Source organism: Cyrtonyx montezumae, unplaced genomic scaffold (assembly GCF_038088225.1).
Source record: "Cyrtonyx montezumae isolate F1298 unplaced genomic scaffold, pur_monq_1.0 scaffold_16, whole genome shotgun sequence".
Classification (NCBI taxonomy): domain Eukaryota; kingdom Metazoa; phylum Chordata; class Aves; order Galliformes; family Odontophoridae; genus Cyrtonyx; species Cyrtonyx montezumae.
The window spans coordinates 649,885-663,760 of NW_027071892.1; the positions used below are offsets into that span (position 1 = coordinate 649,885).

The following is a 13,876-nucleotide window of genomic DNA, read 5'->3' on the forward strand; positions in this document are numbered from 1 at the left end:
CTACGTAGGACTTAATTAAACTACTTGAAAAATGTTCTTAAAAAACTCCTCAATTTTCAGGCTGTAAATGAAACTGCGCTCCCAAGCATTGTAGCTGGGTGACAAGAGCTCTAAGTTCAGAGAATATACAGTGAATCTGACTGAGACCAAAGGTATGAGGGGGAAAAAAAATCCAAATGCATCTGCTTCTTTCCTTTCAGGTGAGATACACCATAACACAGTAAGCAAAGGGGTCTTTGGTAAGGTGACATACTACCAAATTGAAGCAAGAGCATGTGGGAAGCTCAGGACACAGCAAGACATTACAATGGCGTGCCTATAGTGTTCTTTGCAGCCTTAAGGTGAGAGGCCTTCTGCAGATGAATCATTGGCTCCTCTGTGATCTCTTTTCCCTCTTTCTGCCATTGAGCAAGGATCATGGCTCGGAGCAAAGGCGGGTACGGAAGGTACTGACAGGTCTCCTGTGGCACTGCAGTAAATTTCTTGAAGGCCACCTCCTCATGCTTGGGTATCATACGCCAGTCATGGTACATGACTTTGTCAATCTCTCTCTCTTCTTCTTCAGTTTTGCCTGATAAAAGATGATGAACATTAGTGGACAACGCTCTCAGCAACAGGTTCCCTCCAAAAATTGTGGCAAGTGTCTATTCTCCTGTGCCACAGATGCTAAAAGAAGCAGCAGTAAAGGAAAACTTCAAAAGATCACATGGTATCTTCACTGCTATACAATGGGATCCCACTTCTGTCCTTGGAAATCTGACCAGAAACAGACAGAAAAGACACAGGAAACTATTCTGTACTGTGCAGACATCATGACTTGTAATGGAGGAAGTCACCTTTCTCTCTGCATGAGCATGAGCTTCCATAGCAAAAGAATGAGAGCAATGCAATCTCCAGACTGAAGTTCAATAATAAAAATAACCAACAACTTTAAAACCTTTGAATGAGAGGTGTTTCAAAAACTAATAAACTAGATTTATAAACCTAACATAAAGCAGCTTGAAAAATGGAAAATACAAATGTGCTACTCCAAGAGCTTCTTTCCAGTCCCATTCAGAAGCCGCCTTACCACCACTCCTACTCCTACTCCACCGATGCCCTTAACTGGCACATCCCCACGTGCTTGGCCCAACCTTACTTCCCAGGTCCAAAAGCAGTCCATCACCTGAGCCCTCAGAGCAGAGCCCAAGCTCAGCGTTATGGCTTCCTCATGTTCCTTACAGATGCACTGCAGGAGCACCAGACTCCAACGTTTGGTGCCAATTGCCGGGAGCCGCTTTGCTCAGCCCCAGCTGCCCCACTGTGGAGGTCTTACCTCGGAACGTCAGCCGGCCCCAGGCCCTGCCGTGGTCCATGCCCTGCAACGAAGGTCGGGTGCTCAGGGCTAGGGCAGCGCGGGCCCCCGCAGGCCCCCGCCCTGCACCGTTACCTCAGCCGTGTAGTCCGCGCGGACCTTGGTGACTACCCAGTAGCACGGCTCGTCGTGCGCCCACAGCCAGGACTTGCGGGTGACCATGCGGCCCACACCGAACAGCGGTAAGCGGCAGAGAAGCGAGAACAGCCGGTGCTCGCGCCGCACGTCCTCCCAGGCCAGCACAGGCAGTCGCTTCTGCGTCAGAGGCCGCCGCATGGTCTCGTAGTCCAAGGCAAAGCGCTGCGAGTCCCGCGGCCTCTCCTTCAGCGCCTGATACTCGCGCACCTTTTTGGCCATGGCGGCGATCGGACGGTACAGCTTCTTGCGGGCCATGGCGCTGGCACCCACACTGAACCCAGCCCTCCGCCGTCACCCGCAACTTCCGGCGCCCCCCGGAAGTCACATCAGGCCCCGCCCACTGAGATAGGGTCCGCTCTGAAACTCCGCCGCCACCACCCTCAGCTTCCGGCGCCCCCCGGAAGTCGGCCCGGCTCCAGGCCCCGCACGCAGCACAGGGCCTGTCCCGCCCGCTGGTGGTGTACAGCTGGGGGGAGGGACTGCTGGCCTTGCGTAGATCCACCGCGGTGCGCCGTAGCGCCCTTTTTAGTCGGGCGTACAGACGCCAGCTTTTGTCAGCAAAAAGGCAAGTGCGATGTGTGTAGGAAACGGAGCAGGAGGTCGATTCCGGAATGTATCGAATACAATTCTATTTTAAGTGATGTTAATGTCTTTAAAAAATCAAATGCTCTCCTAATATGTTGCATCTGTTCTGAAAGGTGCGCGGAGCTGGAACGGGGCAGAGATGTCTGCTTAAGTCGACAAATAAGATACTCAACCTCGATCCGTCCAGCAAGGAGAACAGCTTTAAACCAAAAGAGGGGGCAGTTAGGTCTGACGACAGATTTTCAGAGAAAACGAACAGGTGCTAGCACCGCTGCCCGAGCACGTCCCCAGAGGCGCCTGAACGCACGGAGCGCCGCAGCCACACCCGGGGGAGGGGCCGCTAAACACCCTCCCGCCCACGTGGCGGCGCCTGGCCAATCAGTGCCGCCGCGGCCCTCGGCCCCGCGGGTGGTGCTGTCCTGTCCCGGCAGGCCTTGCGCAGCGGCGGCGGTGGCGGTAAGATGGCGGCCGTGAGTCTGAGGCTCGGAGACTTGGTGTGGTGAGTGTGGCGCGGCCCGGCGGAGAAGGAGCCTTCCGCGGTGTTTGAGGGAGTGGCGCAAGGCTCCTCCCGGAGCAGCGGAGAGGCGGGCGGCGGCGGCGGCAGGGCTGCGCACGGTTCTGCTCGAGCGCGGCAGCGGTGCTGGGCTGGGTCGGGCCGGACCGGGCGGTGCCATCCCGAGGCCATAGTAGAGTGCAAGGCGCGGTGGTGGGAAGGGAGGTGGAAAGCGTGAGTTTCGCTGTTGATCTTCACGCCGCACCCGGGGGATGGCGGCGACGGTGACAGTTGCCGGGATCTGCCTGAGCGCATCGAGGGAAGTGGACCACAGCTTGGGGCTGACGTTTCGGGGGGAAGGGAGGGAACGGGTCCGAGGGGCGGTCATTGCTTGGCTCGGTTGGAAATGTGGTATCCTCCAGAGAGAGACGAGTAGGAAAATAAGTAAGCAAGTAAGGTGGTGAACGAGAGCAGTGGTCCTGCACTGTGGGAGTGTGTCAGCCAGGCAGCACAATAACATGGGAAAGCACCTTTTTGTTTTTTTTGCAGGTTAGGATGTTCTACTTGAAGCTCACAGAAGCTACTTCCCTTTGTCACTCCAGTTTTACCCTCCAGTAGTCGGAGAGCTGTGGTTTTGTATTTTCCGATCAGGAGAACTGAGGGGATTCCTTCAAGGCCTGTAAGCACTGATCTCCAAGTGCATAGGCTCTGCTTCACCTGACAAGTTAGGGCTTCCTGATAGAGCTTGCAAGAAATAGATAATCATCGCTGCACCGGTTTGTGCATTTTTCTCAGGTAAAAAGAAAGGTGTGCTCCTGGCTGTGTGACAACTGCAGCTTCTCATCTGAAAAATGGACAGTGCTCTGAAGCTATTTAATATATAGATAAGAAAGTAAAAGAAGTTCCTTTTCAGCACCATTTGCTTCAAACAAGCATTTCAACAGTGCAGTACACTTGGTGTTGGAATGCAAATTATCCTGCTTTAGTTTTGTATGTGACAGCCTAAACACCTACCATCCCTTGAACCGATGCAGAAGAGCTATGGCTATGAGACAGCAAAGTATGAAAAGCTTTAAACAAGATGTTTAAAGCACAGGGATGGAAGCATCAGTTATGAACCATGGGCTCAATTAAAGCTCTTGGCAGTAGTTCTGCCTGACCATCTCTACAGAATCTTCTGGGTTGCATTCCCATCTCAGGAGCGGCTGGAATGCCTCTTGTTGGGAGGTTTTTTTTTTTGTTGTTGTTTTGTTTTTTTCTCGGGAGCTGGCAGACTACAGATTCTCTTTTGCTTTCTTGCAAGACACTGACCAATCAGCTTTTGTGAGAATACTTTAGCTTCTGTGGGTGGGAGGGTTAACTGTAAAGCTGGTGTGCTATGGGCTAAAGTTACTGTCTCTTCCCCTCCTCTATGAAAAGTTTTATTTAGTTCTTGTAATGGAAACATGCACAAGTGTAGGAAATTTTTCTGCCTTTCTTCTGGCTCTTTTCTATTCTTAGCACATCACCATGTGTAGTGGCGAGCATCTGAAGAATGTGACAGTGCAGAGATCCCGCCAATTAGTGCTTCCCTATGAAATCTCAGCTGTCTGAGCTGGAAGTCTGTGCTTACAGTGCTTACTGGACTGCTCTGTCCTGATGGATATATATTACCAACCTAATCTTTGGTTTGTTTGGTTGCAACAATGCTCATCTCAGTTCCTTGTGAGAGAATTTCCAATCTTAGAAGAGCAATAAAAGTTGTAGCATTCAGTGTTCCAGGCAGTAGCTGTGCTGCTGCTGGTGTTCTTCTGATTTAAGTTCTGATTGTGTAGCAAGTTCATAAAGACTTTATAGAGGCTTAGTTCAAGTACAGGTGTCTACTGGTAACAATGCTTGTGTGTCAGGTGCACATGTCTCGCCTGTCATGGTAGGTTTTGACTATAAATTGTATTTCTCTCAGGGCGAAAAACATGATGTAAAATACAGAGGTAGAACTGGGGTGTTGTTTTTTTCCTATCTCTGATCCTAGTGCATAATTCTTCCATTTCTTCCTAGGGGGAAGCTGGGACGGTACCCACCGTGGCCAGGAAAGGTGAGTTAGGCTTTTTGGTGTTGTTCTCTTTGTGGTTTTGTTTTTCCTTCTGCACAAACACAAAGCTTTACCTGAAAGCCTTTCAGTTAAAGATGAGTATTAGTTTTTGCTTTACTTTTTTGAATACCATTGTGTGAATGTAAACTCTGAACCAATTGGGATTTTAATTGATGTAGAAGTTCACCCTGTCAGTAACGGCTGTTAGCTCAGGTACGATGAAGAACAGTTCATCCAGCTTTGAAACTGACTGTTTTTCCCAGACCAATCCCTGTGACCTTCTAGAAAACATTCTTCCTCCCTTGCATAGAAACTTGGTTAAAATAACAGGAATCAGGAGTCTGCCTTCTCAAGGTATTATTTTAGAGCAGAGGCATTTATGTAATAATTATGAATGTTGAGCGTGGTTGTTTGTTTATTTATTTTCCCTGATGAAAGGGCAGAGAGATTTTACAGTGGCACTTTTTGGGGGGTATACAATTAACTTTTCAATTTAAGAAGTTTATTTTTGTTTTTGGTGTATGTTTGAGGGCTGAGCATGCTCATGTAGAAGTGTGCCACAGAGAAAAAAGTTATTAATATAGCTGACAACCATAAATGTTTGGTTTCACTCCAGTTTTTGCATCAGGTTAAGTCCAGGCTCCCCTGCGGTGTCACCTGTGTAGCAACCACTGCTTTTCTCTTCCCTAATACTTTACAATTAATAAGCAAAATATTCTCTAAGTGAAAAATATAAAATAAAATTTCTTAAGGTATAGCTAAGAGTTAGCTTACAAACTTACTTAAGTGCCATTTCGATTTATAAAGTTAAGAAGGATTCCTGTCTTATGTATTGGGAACAGCCTTACTAGGAATTGTCACTGATGTATAACATGCATTTGGGGATTTTTTTCACTCTGCTGCTGCGTAGGCATATCTAAGGAAATATGGGGATACACATTTAATTATAACACATTCAAGTACTATTCATAGTTAGGATTAAAAATAAAGAGTCTACAAGAATTCTAATGCCAGATAATAAAACCAGAGTATAATCTTTCATTATGTACTTTATTTTGACTTTCGCTTTTAATTGCCTTCAGATTGTTAATCCACCTAAAGATCTGAAGAAACCTCGCGGAAAAAAGTGCTTCTTTGTGAAGTTTTTTGGAACAGAAGATCAGTATGTACTGCTTGTTCTCATCTGATGAAAATACCATTCCATATAATGTGTTTTTTTCGTGGAAGAAATTTTTGCTAATGCTGCAAGGCGTGGCTTTGTGGAAGTTTTTTTGATCTCTATGCAAAAAAAAAAAATCCATCTATTATTGCATGCTGTAGCCATTCTTGGTTGTACGAAGACTATAAAACTTATATATTTGGTCACGTTAGGATTTTAGCTGATGATGTGAAGGGAAGTTCCTGGTAACATGCCATTTTTTAGGAGAGTAGGTGTGATGTGACTGGATTAGGTTTTGGCATGTACCTATTTGAGAAATGTGTAACTAAGAGCATTCACGTATTGAATGCATGAATGTGAAGAATAATGTGGCTTTGTACTCGCCACTCGTGATGAGAATGTATTCTCATGGTTGATGACTGAAGAAATTCTTGCTGTGCTTTAAGAAGGTACTGTAGCACTGGACTTTTGTAGACTTCCTTTTTTCACAGCAGAATTTGTTGATTCCAAACATACATGCACAATTATATTTACAATCTGTAGTAAAAAACCTGAAACCTTAACCTGTCATGAAGCTGAAAATTGTTTTGTTGGTTTTCACTTTTTTCCTTTGTTTGTTGCTATTTGACATTGTCATATAATAAGTAATTAAGTCATGCAGCTCTACAATAAATTGCAGAACACACCTTATTTTTGATGGGGTCAGAAATAACAAAAACCAACTAATGGTTATTTTGTAAGGAAGTTGTTTTCAACTGATGAAATACTAAGCAAAAATAATTTTAAAATATCAGTTTTCCATTAAGAATCAAAGTCTAAACTTGATGGAGCAGAAATAAATGCTGCACACTAATAGTAAGGTTTGCTGGACCTCTAGTAATGTATGGCAGGTGAATGTTGATTTGAAGTCAAATAGTGTTTCTGATGTTTTTTGTTTGTTGTTAACTAATGGTTATTTGAGCTTGTCAAGCTCTCAACGTTGAGGAAATTGTCTACTTCTGTTAGCTTGTTCATGATTCTTGTGTTTTTTTTTTTTTATCTAAAACAGAGATGTTCTGTATTAAGTTTGGAGGAAGCAATTATATGTCTAAGGTTATGTTGCTGAGATGAGTGGCTTGATTGCAGCTGAAGAGTTCAGGCATACAAGTAATAGGGGTTTGCTCTGCATTTCTGGATTCTGGCTAGGGAAAATCCTGCCACCTCACTCAGCAGGGTGCTGAATTCATATACCTTCTAGTCTGCCCCTTGCACCACTGCTGCTTGTAAGATTTAAACACTTTCTGCTACATGACTGTAGTTGAGAAAATTGCTTGCTTTGACTTGCATACCCTTTCTGAAAACTAATGAGAAATAAATGCTTTCTCTTTTGTTGCCCCTAAAATTACGTTAGTGGACAGGAGTGAGAGAATCTTATGTACCTGTTCTGTCATGAGTTATACTGGTGTTAGAATTGTGAGAGCATCCTTGTCTTTGAGCAGAATCACAAAAACTTCAAATGAAAAATCCATTTATTTTGTGTAAGTAAACTAATGGGTTTAAAAATACCTTTTTTAAGGTGATGTAAACAGGAGGTGGAAATACTGAATTGACAGAACATCAGTATTGTACATGATGAACTAGAAACGGGAGGATGCAGAGCTCCTGTCACTGGCTGTAGTCCATGGTCTGATGAGTACGCAGGCTTATACTGGTATTCCAGTGTGTATTGCTCCTGTTTTCTTGCATTCATGTCTCTGCTCCTTCCACGTTTGTAAGGTGACACTAATACACCATTGATTGAATTTTATGGATCTTCTGTTACAGCCTTGCTTTGTCAAAGTTTGCTTGACAAAGTTTGGTGGGTGTTTGAACATGAGCCCTTTGCTCATTGTCACCTTACACAGGTGAAGATGGTGCTTTTTGGTGGGTAGAATCCTCACAACGCTTTTAGAGTGGTTGCCAGCCAGTTGCCATCAATGGATAGACAATCTCATGGTATATATAGTCTGTTTTCTTCTGAGGAATTTCAGAATCCCACCATCTCAGGCTAGGCTCTTTTCTTCTGACATTTGTGGCTTCCCCTACCAAACATTGGAGAAAGCTGCTTGAAAGTGAGAATTGATTTGCAGCATGAGTGCACATCAATTGTAAGATGTATTAATATGTAAGATGATTGGTGGGGTGAATGAAAATGCTCTGATGAATTTGGCAGTGTTTTTGCTGTAGTGTATAGATAGGTGCTGGTTATTCTTGAAATCCTGAATGATTTGGAATACAACTGAAAAGAAAATTCACTGCTTTAGCTGTAACCTTGGACATCTGTGCTTCAGGTGTATGTACTAATGTTTAGTGTGATGCTGTAGTGATGAAGTGAATATGTTGTCTAACGCTCTGTGTAGTTGTGGTAGAAGACAAAAGAGAGTATGTGTGTGTTCAGACTACTCTGCAAGAGTTGGCTTTTGATAGTTCCTGCTGAGCTCAGAGTCCCTTGTTTGCTCAGTTGGTAGAGTTGTTCTGTTGCTTTCAGGCTGGTAGGTTTTCTAGAAGAGAACTGTTTTTAACCTATGAAAAGGAATTTGTTTCTTAGTTTTAAACAATAATGTACGCATCTGTACTCTAAAACTGAGCAGGCCACCTTGATGTTGATAGCAGTAATATAACATCTGTGTCCTATTCTAACTTAGTTGTGATGCATATACTCATGAAATGCCTCTCTTAACTTAATCTTCTTATGGTGAGATTTTCTGAGTCTGTCTGAGACTTACCTTTCTGAGTATCTGTCCTCAGGCTGACTTCATATTAAAATGATTCTTCATCCAAAATTGAGAATAGTTGATATTTCCAATCCACAGAAGTGACAAGTGTGCAGCGACATCCAGTTATTGTAATTCAAACCTTTCTAAATTGCAGTGGAACTTTGACCTCTTACCAGTGTGTTTCTAGCTGTACTTCTTAGCCTGAAAAATAGAATGATTTTTTCTAAGCTACAGCTACAGTCTTGTCATAGGAAATGTTTGTTCAGCATTCTAGTAATTAAGGGCAGCTGTGTTAGAACATAGAAACTGGTATGCACGTTTCTCTCTTGCTGTTAGTCAGTAGGATGACTAGGCTGGCAGGCCCATAGTCTGTCAGCCTTCCATAAATTCTTAGTGCACCTCATCAATTTCCAAATATTCTTAGATTTCATAGCCTATTTAGAAATTCATTGACTTTTTCTAAGCTAACTACTTAACTGGAAGTAGCAGGAAGACCTGCAGGCTGTGGGTGCAAACACACATGCTGTGGTAGCTGAGCAGTCTTGGAAGTCATGTATCAGTCATAATAGGAAACTGGAGCAGCCCATTCTTAGTCACAGCACATTTTTGAAGCATCAGTACAAAAGTAAATTGTCTCACTGAAAGTGATGGGGTCAGGGGTCACCTCCTGTCTGTTACATCAAGGAAAAATGGGAGGAAGCATGCAATCCAAGGTAAATAGAGTCATCTGCAGCCTATTTGCATTAGGCCCAACAGCTTCAGCAGAGAACTCTTCCCGTCCTCCATTTGCTGTTGTGATGCCAGTGTGTTTACTCTTCTTATACCACTGTTTTCTGTTTTTTAGGGAAAGGGAAAATATTGGATGTAGTCTTCATAAAGCATTCTTTGAATTCCTGACATTAGAACATGCTTGTTTAAAGTTTGTCAAGCGTTGGATGTGACACTTTGGGAATATAAGGAGCCAGAGGCTATCATAGAATGGTTTGGGTTGGAAGGGACCTTTAAGATCACCTAGTTTGAGCCCACTGCTATAGGCAGGGACACCTCCCTCTAGACCAGGTTGCTCATAGCCCCATCCAGCCTGGCCTTGAGTGCTTCCAGGGAGGGCATATCCGTAACCTCTCTGGGCAACCTGTTCCAGTGTTTCACCACATTCACAGTAAAAAATTTCTTTCTGTTATCTGGTCTAAACTGACCCTTTTCCAGTTTAAAAACATTTCCCTTTGTCCTGTCCCTGCATGTTCTTATCAGAAGTCCCTCCCCAGTTTTTCTGGTGGTTCCTTCAGGTCCTGGAAAGGCTATAAAATCTCCTTGGAGTCTTCTCAATGCTTTTCTTCATCAGCCTGTCCCTGCAGGGGAGGTGCTCTAGCCCTCTGATCTCTGTGGCCCTCCTCTGGACCTACTCCAACAGCTCTATGTCCTTGTGCTGGGGCTTCTAGGACTGAACAAAGTATTCCAGGTGGAGTCTCACAAGGGCAGAGCAGAAAGGCAGAATCACATCCATCACCCTACCAGTCATGCTTCTTTTGATGCAGACCAGGATATGGTTGACTTGGGCTGCAAGTGCACGTTACTGTTGAGTCTTTCATCCTGGCTGCTCTCAAGCCATTCTCCGCTATAGGCTGAGCAGACAGAGGGTTTGCTTGCATTGCTACTGTTCAGAGCTGGGCATAGCCCATACAAAGCTCCATGTTGCTGTAGGCAAGCTGCTGTATGTTGGAACTAGCTAGAATGTTTTTAGACATCTCTCAGCAGAGTGCTGTAGCTGACCATTAACTGTAGTAAAAACTTTTTGTCCACTTGCTGCTGTTATCTCCAAAGATATATGTCCTCTGTACATTTTCACTATTGTATGCTTCTCTCAGTTTTGGCCTGCTGCTTGTTCTTTTGCAAAATATCCCTTTCAGTTGCGCAGCTGATTGATTTTATTTAAATGAGATACTTCTGTGTTTTTTTAACTTCCATTAAAAACTTTACATACGAAATTAGAGTTCAGCCATGCGATTTGATTCATGATGATGCCAACAGTGATGAGAAAGTGCAGCATTCCCTTTTTGCGTCACAAAACCCATCCTGATTTCTCCTGGCTTCCATGTTGTGTGCTTGCTAACACTGGGCTTGTAAGTAGTCAAGCTATTTTCTTGTAATTTTTAAAGTTGGCAGTGTTAGCACCTATTGTGGGCCTCTCAGTTGGCACAGTGCAAGCTCTGCAAACTTTCCTATGCTCCAGTAAGTAAAATAAATTTGGAGGTAGTACCCCGATTTAGCAGTCCTCACTGTAAGCATTGCCAGAAGTGGGTGTATGCTGAAATTCTGCCTCTTCCATCCTTCCAATTTTTCAAGCTCTCACTGGGAAGTGATGTCTTCAGACTGAAAGATGGCTAAAAAGCAGTGTGCTTTGAAGTCTTGTTACCTGTACCAAGCTCATATACTGTATTTGAATCTGTTCCCTCTGGCTGCATTACTTCAATACCCCTGTTCTCCTTGCCACTCTTGGTTGCACTCATCCTTGCCTCTGCTTCACCACAAGCATTTTAAGTTTTGATTGTTGTTCATTACTAGAATGAGGGTTTTTAAAGGAATGCTGTTTTGAAGGGGATGAGAAGGGGTATGGAGAAACTAGTAGTGAAGTTTGTTACTAAAATGTAGTTTTTTAACACCTTTTTCACTTTCTGTTTAACCAATTATTTATGGATATTGGGTGACTGTGCAACAATATAAATACACTCTCAGATGTGACAGCTTTGGTAAGCATGATGTCCTTTTCTAGGATGGTTGTTTGTTGCTGAGTTGGGGAGAAGTGGTAGTTCCTTTTGAATATCGCATTCTGGAGGCTTCTTCTCTAAATAATAGCCATGAGGTCATTTCTTAACAAAAAAAAGAGGTCCTGTGCAGAAACATGAATGAATTTGGCAGAAAATGGTTTAGTTTTCAGGTGTCTGAAACATACAGTTGCTTTATGGACAGACATCCAATGTCAAAAGATGCTGTGCCATGCAGAAGGTTGTTCAAGTAGGTGACACACAAAGGATAAACTGGAAGAGACCTTTTTTGTGATCACAGGTGCTAAAATATACCTTCAAAGCCAGGAAGCAAAGATCTTTGTGCTTTGGGCTTTCTCCATTACAGAGGAAAAAGTAACGGGGAAGAAAAGGTCATAAGCACATGCAGTGAAAGTGAAGTAGCATGTGCAGATAGAAAGGAACATAAGAGAATTCCTTGGAAGAAAAGATGCTTCTTATTCTGAAATTCAAATCTGGGAACAATGCTTAGTGTGCTTTATTATAGCATACTGACAAATTTTATTTCCTTTGCATACACAGTGGATAGACTTACTGTAGATTGATGTTACATAGGACCTGGATATGCTTTGTACCTCAGAATCACAAAAAAGGCCTTTGTATCTAAGTGAATATTGTGATATTTCACTACGAAGTCTGCGCACGTAGGAGGGGTTCGCTGAACAGCAGGAGACTGCAGACTTTCTATATATAAAATTTGACTTGCTATAGTATGTTAAGTCAGTTATTGAAAAGATTATATAAACTAAGCTGAAATATTCATAGTTTCGTGTGCAAGAGGGTGAGTTCTGCTTCCAGGCTATGATGGAATCATAGTATTGGCTGTATGGCAGTGTGGGAAGGATGCTGCTAATTCTGCAGTCACTTCTATCAGGAGACCTTACCTCCACATAAAAGATTCAAAAAGTTCGGGTCAACCTTCAGAGAGCTGATTTCTAACCGCAAATAGTGGTTAATAGAGCACAATGTGTTTGAGCAAGGGTTTGACAACTTTTAACAGCATTATGAACAAATTCATACTAGTCACTACCGAATATGGAGGCATGTGATTGTGGATGTTCCTCCTGATAGTGCAGGAGCAGTCACTGGACTACCTTTGTTCTGAACTAGTGCCCCTGATCACATCTAAGGGCTGGTCTGCTGATAGAGTATGTCAATAGTGCTTAGAGGGGAGCAATGCTAGCAGAAGAGGATGTGAAATGTGAGGGAGAAACCAAGTAGAAGTGCCAGAAAAAAGTTCTGAGTGATTGCAGACATTGCAGTCCTTCAGGCTCTGGAAAGCAAGTCATCAATTGCTCTGGACAAGAAATTGTGTCTCTATTTGTAGGAATAGGGTGGTCTGTTGGAGAATATAACTGACTTTTTTCTCTTGATTTCAAGTGCTTGGATCAAAGTGGAACAGTTGAAGCCTTATCACCTGCACAAAGAGGAAATGATAAAGATTAACAAGGGTAAGCGCTTCCAGCAAGCTGTGGATGCTGTGGAGGAGTTTCTTAGAAAAACCAAAGGCAAGGACCAGGTGAGTGAGTGGATTCTTCTTTACCACGTGCATAAAAACCAGTCTTGATACGAATGATGGTGAAATGTGTTTTTATCTATAAAGAGTTGACTGCTTCTAGCGATTTGTTGGAGAAAATTTAGTTTTCATTCTTGTCTTTTTTTTTCCCCAAACTTTAAATTTTAATTTTTTGCTATCCTCTCCTTATCCTCCCCTCTTCCCCATTCAGTCTTGTCTGATGAGGGGTAAAAATGATTGTTACACTTATGGTAAAACTGAAGAGGCTAATCAGTCTGCTTATGATGAATTTATAAATCAATCTTAAGACTCGGACTTGATAGCCAATCATGTCATTAGTGTAGTGGAAGTGCATACTTGTGTATGCACCCTCAGTGAGTCTTCAAATTGCCTGTTTTGTTACTCAGTGACTCCAAGCGTGCATTTTTACAAGTGAACTAACAAGGAACTTCACTCTCTGGCTTTGAGGGGCTGACAGTAGTTTTCATGTTCCCATGCAAACCCATCAGGTGTGCCTGATAGGCATCAGCATGGGGGCCCTTCACATCCTTGGTTTGCATGGAACTCATTCAGGCTCTTCTCTTCTTTCCTTACCATCTTCTATTCTGTAATCTCTCAGGCATCTTCCCAAAACTCCAGTGAAGAGAAGAATCGGCATAATTCCAGTGAGGAAAGAGGCAAGCAATCTGCTGGTGAAGACAAACGCAAAGCCAGTTTGTCTGAAGGGAAGTTGAAGAAGGGCACAGGGGAAGGAAAAAAGAGGGTCTCTTCTGTATCATCAGAGCGAGGATCAAAGTCACCTCTGAAAAGAGCCCAGGATCAGAGCCCCCGAAAACGGGGGCGTCCACCCAAGGATGAGAAGGTTTGTGTTGTGCGTGTCCACCAGTGCCCTTTGTGGACTTTGCAAGTGGACTTTAGGATGACTGGCACCTTAACTAACAGGCCAGTGTGAAGAGTCAGTTCAGTTGGTTTTTTTTAATCTCTTTCATGTCACTTCTTCTAGAACAATTGGCTGTTGGATACC

At 43.6% G+C, this 13,876-nt stretch overlaps 2 protein-coding genes across 5 annotated transcripts in view; one reads left to right on the top strand and one right to left on the bottom strand.

Moving 5' to 3' along the window:
- Positions 1 to 207: 207 nt before the first annotated feature.
- MRPS34 (mitochondrial ribosomal protein S34) lies at positions 208 to 1,835 on the bottom strand. Its single transcript, XM_065732249.1, has 3 exons — positions 1,430 to 1,835; positions 1,316 to 1,358; positions 208 to 571 (listed from the first exon to the last, which is right to left on the bottom strand). The coding sequence occupies exons 1-3, from the start codon at positions 1,745 to 1,747 to the stop codon at positions 303 to 305; spliced, it is 630 nt and encodes a 209-aa protein (XP_065588321.1). The 5' UTR covers positions 1,748 to 1,835; the 3' UTR covers positions 208 to 302.
- A 692-nt stretch (positions 1,836 to 2,527) lies between these two features.
- Positions 2,528 to 13,876, top strand: part of GLYR1 (glyoxylate reductase 1 homolog) — a 28,144-nt gene continuing 16,795 nt past the window's right edge. For all 4 annotated transcript variants that reach the window (XR_010621959.1, XM_065732280.1, XM_065732281.1 and 1 more), the window contains exons 1-5: positions 2,528 to 2,576; positions 4,608 to 4,644; positions 5,724 to 5,803; positions 12,717 to 12,855; positions 13,472 to 13,714. Coding sequence is in view for 3 of the 4 variants with exons in the window: in XM_065732280.1 (XP_065588352.1) it covers positions 2,539 to 2,576; positions 4,608 to 4,644; positions 5,724 to 5,803; positions 12,717 to 12,855; positions 13,472 to 13,714 (537 nt within the window). In the remaining variant the exon portion in view is untranslated. The remainder of the gene's footprint in view (positions 2,577 to 4,607; positions 4,645 to 5,723; positions 5,804 to 12,716; positions 12,856 to 13,471; positions 13,715 to 13,876) is intronic.